This window comes from Polypterus senegalus, chromosome 16 (genome assembly GCF_016835505.1).
Source record: "Polypterus senegalus isolate Bchr_013 chromosome 16, ASM1683550v1, whole genome shotgun sequence".
Taxonomy (NCBI): domain Eukaryota; kingdom Metazoa; phylum Chordata; class Cladistia; order Polypteriformes; family Polypteridae; genus Polypterus; species Polypterus senegalus.
Window position 1 is genome coordinate 100741182 of NC_053169.1, and position 5233 is coordinate 100746414.

Below are 5233 nucleotides of genomic sequence, written 5' to 3' on the forward strand. Positions count from 1 at the left end.
AAACTTGTATCTCGCAAATATAGTATTCGTCCTAGACATGACAAATGCAAGCGGCAGCGTGTCTATGAACTTAATTTAAAGTTAAGCTTTACACCTTGCTTTCCTATTCGTTTGCATAAGCACAGTCCTTCACCTGCAATTTTAACTCCGTTACAAAGTGATCCAAAGTCTTGTTTATACCCCACGTCCTCTCATTAAACTTGTTTCTCGCGAATATCGTATTCGTCGTAGGCATGACAAACGGCAGCGTGTCTATAAATTTAATTTAAACTTACGGTTTACACCGTGCTTTGTTTCCGCAGTAGCTGCACTTATGAATACGCTTGTATGCGTCACTCGCTTCATATTCTTTTGCTGCCTTCTCAATTGCGTAATGCGTTTTTTGTTCAGCGCTCTTCCTTGTTCTCTGCGTACTACGTTCACAGTCAGTTCACGTGAGCCGCTCTCTTTTGTGATCTTGTGATGTCCACGGCTTTATTTAATGTTAGCTAAGACCCAGCACTTAAAAGTTTCTCTAGCACTTTCGCCAAACACTAGACCATCTCATCTTCATTTGCATATACACAGTCCTTCACCCGCAAATATTTACCTTATATGGACAGGCACTCAATTACGTGGGAGGCGTGATGATGCGGGATGCAACTCCGCCTCACATGGCGACCGAGCTGCAGGCTATGGCCATATATATGTACGTAAGTAGGATTCAGTTATGACCGTTACGCGTAGAATTTCGAAATGAAACCTGCCTAACTTTTGTAAGTAAGCTGTAAGGAATGAGCCTGCGAAATGTCAGCCTTCTACCTACACGGGAAGTTGGAGAATTAGTGATGAGTCAGTCAGTGAGTCAGTCAGTGAGGGCTTTGCCTTTTATTAGTATAGATACAGCACATTATCTATCTATCTATCTATCTATCTATCTATGTCTATCTGTCTGTCTGTCTATCATGTAGTGTCTAGCTATACCTGTCATGGTCATACTGCTGGAGAGTTGTAACATGTTGCATTTTAATGAGCCCATGTCAGTAAGACTTGCTCTTTCCTGTGTATGTGACATTAATGACCCTATAATGGCTGTATGATGATGACCCTATAACTATCTAGTACCCTCCACAGAGATCACAGATTCACTTTCACTTTTGGCTGAGACTGTGTGTCAGCGAAGACATTCACATCTCCAATCCTTTTCCTCCATTACACCACATTTCTATTTAGAAAGTCCTATTGGCGTCCACTTCCTAAACCAGGGACTGCTGACACCGCCCAGTCTGCTTTAATGGAAGGCACGTCTGCAGCCGAAGCATCAGGCCTTTTCTAGGCATTAACATTTGCGCCAGAAGAAAGGCAGTCCTTGAAGTGAGTCTGCATTTCATTTCTTGGCAAGCGCCTTGGCAAAGAGTCAAAGTTGGTGGCTAAAAAGAAGGCCCTGCAGTAACCTTCCAAAACTAACTTTTGAAGATCTGTGTCCAACATCACTTCTGTTCAGACTTCACTTTGATTGAAATCTGAAAATTGTATGGCAAGTGTTCTTGAAATTAATTCCTTAAGCGAGCTCTTCCATGTTAATTACAAATTTAGTAAAAGTTGGTGGCTAAAAAGAAGGCCCTGCAGTGACTTCCAAAACTTTTTGCTAATCTGCAGCACACAGTCCTCCTGCGAGCTCTTCCATGTTAATTACAAAAGTGGTGTGCAGCCTGCAACCTTTCAGAGGAGGTGACTTCATTAGTTCTCACTCTCTCTCTTTTGGTGTGCCAGCAGATGTATTTGGCTTTGAACAAAGTGACCAAAGGCTTTGTTTTACATGTCATGAATTGTGAAAATATGAGGTGTGCAACCAGAATTGTCTTTGTCTTCTTCTTTTCTTTTTCCATTTCTCAAGATGATGATCAGTGTCCTGAAGTGGGCTTCTGTTCTCTTAAAACGTGCTACACAATACACCAGGGAGTTGCTGATTTTCACACAGCAAAAGCCACTTGCAGCCATCGAGGGGGCCACCTGATGACAGTGCGATCGACGGTGCACAGCGACATCTTTTCAATCCTAACGGAGAAACTGAAGGGTCGCTTCTGGATTGTTCTGGAGCTGCCCGCTGAACGCTGTGGTGACCCTTCAAAAGCACTATGTGGGTGCCAGTGGGTAACTGGAGAAGAAGCTACAGACTATACGCAGTGGAGAGCACAGGACTCAAGTGAATGTGGTTGGCGGTGTGTCTCCGTCTCCAAAGATCAGCTATGGGAAGAAAGTTTAAGTCTGGAGGCGGCCGATGGGTTCCTCTGTGAGTACAACTTTAATGAAACCTGCCGAGCCCCTGAGATGGAGGGATTCTCCCTTACCTACCACACACCTTTAGGTTTTCAGATGACAGACACAGCTCAACTGCCACCTGGCATGACAGCAATCACGTCACCCACTGGATACCAGTTGTACTGTGACATCAATGGATGGAAAACAAGTCCCTGCGACAGCCAACATGAAAACAGCGGATGCAGCCACATTTGTGAAATGGAGGGAAGTGAATCGAAGTGCGTGTGCCCTGAAGGACTACAGTTAGAGGGGAGCCAGGTGACCTGTGAGACGCCCGATCCATGCAGGGACCATCCTTGTGAGCACCTGTGTGTCTCCCGGCTGCAGAGCTACACTTGCTTGTGCAGAGAAGGTTATCTTCTGGATGAAGATGGATTGGGGTGTAGAGACCAGGATGAGTGTCTGGTGCAATCGATCTGCGCTCCTGGTCAGGTGTGCGTCAACATGCCGGGCAGTTTCCGATGCACATGCCTGCGGGGATTTGTGATGGTCAGCGGTGAGTGTGAAGACCCAAATCGAGCACAAATCTCCTCCTTGTGAGCACCAGTGCCCTAATTTAATAAGGCGTGACAACTGCTTCTGCTCTGAGAGGTTCGAGGAAAGTCATCAAGAGTCTCATTAAAGTGTGCAACACCCAGAAACACCTGGTGGATCTCAATCCACACACTCTGGAACTGCCCAGATGGACTTGTAATTGAAACCGAGAAAGAGAGCATGTCTTCATATCAACCTTCTGCAGGCTACAGTCTTACAAAACCAATGGAGGTCTCATAGGCGGCTGTTGTGATGATGGCTACAGCCTCAGCTCTAAAGGCTTTTCCTGTACACCATCTAATCATGAAAACGACGATGGATCGCTCCCTGCTACTGCACATCCAAGTGTTAGAAATGTCACAGCCACTCGGGAGATGTTTCTGTCAGCGAGCTCCCTGCTGGAAATGCTGCGTGGCTCTTTTCCTTGGATCGGTGGACCTAATCAATAAACGACCAAAAGATGAGGATGGAAGACCAGCCATTTTTTTAGGATGGGAACAATCCACTGCATTGGGAGTTGGGAATGATGGATCAACTATCTGAACAAATTTCATTTCCAGGCAGGAATGTGTATCACATTATGTGTGTCAGGCTGCAGTTAATGTGGTTGGACGCCATCTCCTGAAGGTTTGTGTTGTTGTGGTCTATCAGGAAGGCTGGCAGTAAAAACCAGCAGGTTTGTCTCCAGTTTTCCATTTTAGTTTACACGTTATACTTTTTGTGGTGGGCTGGCGTCCTGCCCGGGGTTTGTTTCCTGCCTTGCGCCCTGTGTTGGCTGGGATTGGCTCCAGCAGACCCCCTTGACCCTGTAGTTAGGATATAGCGGGTTGGATGATGGATGGAAGGACGTTATACTTTTTGTAATTTGGTAGTGTTTGAACACTAAACCAGAGCACACTCTGTTGGTCTTAAAGTCTGAATTAGAATGAGCCGCGCTGATTCAGGATGCTCTTGAGACAAGTAAGGATTTACTTCAGGAGGGACGAGTACAAGCAAGAACTGTTGTGCCAGGTATTTGAAATATTCAAATAAAGGAAAGAAGCGGCTCTCTTTGAGTATTTCCTTCCCTTCAAGCTTTAGGAGTGCCACTGCTGCTCTGCAAGTGGGGTCTGGGGCAGGAAAGGGGGATTCTATAAGCCCCCCACCTAAAGGCACTGGCTAGACAGGATGGCAGGTGTGATTGGTCAGAAGCATGGCTGTTTATGATTGGTCCGTTTGGTACTACGCCACCCCATTGGTTCAGAATTTGTGATAAGAATGGTAAAGCTGGTCTTTTTCCTTCTCTCTCTCCATCTCTCTTGCAATTTCTCCACAATGAAGACTGCTCTCTCTCTCTGGGCAGCCATTTTGAGACAGTCATGCAGCCTGATTCAATACTCCACTCAAAGGCCGGGGGGGTAACAAAGACCAAGCCGGACCGGACTTGAGATGGGAGGCTGCCTGTGGATGGCAGATGCACTTGGGCTCTATTTGTGTTTTCGTCTCACTCAATTACGTTGTACATAATTTGGGCACATTCCCAAGTCCCAAAGAATTCCAAAAGCACTTCTAAAAATGCCCACTCGTGGGAGAAATCCTGTCAAAAACCCAGATTAGACACCAAAAGGACCTCATCGAATCTTTATAAAAGTAAAAGGTTTATTCTTAAAGGAAAAAATGTTCTCCAATAACAATGGCACTCCATGGAGCGCAAAGACAAAATGGAACTTCCTGCAACAGAAAGGCAATCCAAATCCAACAAGTCTCAATACAAATTCCAATAGGAAGATCAAAATACAGAGCAGAAGGTTGAAAAACAAAAATTCACAGCAAAAGACGCCAGAAACGCATCAACTCCAGAGAGCATTCACTATGAACCACCAGGAACTGTGGGAGACCCTCTGGATTTATAGGAGGGCATATAGTACATTAAAAAGATTTAGAGGATAACGGACCATTCAGCCCAACAAATCCCAGCAGTCCTATCCAAGATAACATCAAGTCGTGTTTTGATGATCCCTAAACTGCTGCTGACCACCACGTTACTTGCTCACTTATTCCATGTGTCTGGGGTGCTTTTCAAAGTCACAGTCTCCATCCACTGGACTGATACTCTTCATAATCCTGCTGCTCACCTCATTACTTGTGAATTTCACCTTGGGATTAATAAAGTATCTATCTATCTATCTATCTATCTATCTATCTATCTATCTATCTATCTATCTATCTATCTATCTATCTATCTATCTATCTATCTATCTATCTATCTATCTATCTATCTATCTATCTATCTATCTATCTATCTATCTATCTATCTATCTATCACTTGAACCTCGTCTGTTCACCATATCACTCTGGTCTTGCAGTAGCTTCGTTGGCTCCCGATTAAGTTTCAAATTGAGTTTAACATTCTGCTATT

The 5233-nt window shown here is 44.7% G+C and overlaps 1 protein-coding gene across 1 annotated transcript; it reads left to right on the forward strand.

Annotated features, from left to right (window-relative positions):
- The first annotated feature begins 1767 nt into the window (after window positions 1–1767).
- Window positions 1768–4988, forward strand: LOC120516657 (thrombomodulin-like). Its single transcript, XM_039738504.1, has one exon. It carries the CDS (start codon window positions 1804–1806, stop codon window positions 2839–2841), a length of 1038 nt encoding a protein of 345 aa, XP_039594438.1. The 5' UTR covers window positions 1768–1803; the 3' UTR covers window positions 2842–4988.
- The last annotated feature ends 245 nt before the right edge of the window (window positions 4989–5233 follow it).

Excerpts from the sequence above, each read along its gene's own strand:
- LOC120516657 (XM_039738504.1), top strand. The coding sequence starts at position 1,804 with ATGAATTGTGAAAATATGAGGTGTGCAACCAGAATTGTCTTTGTCTTC.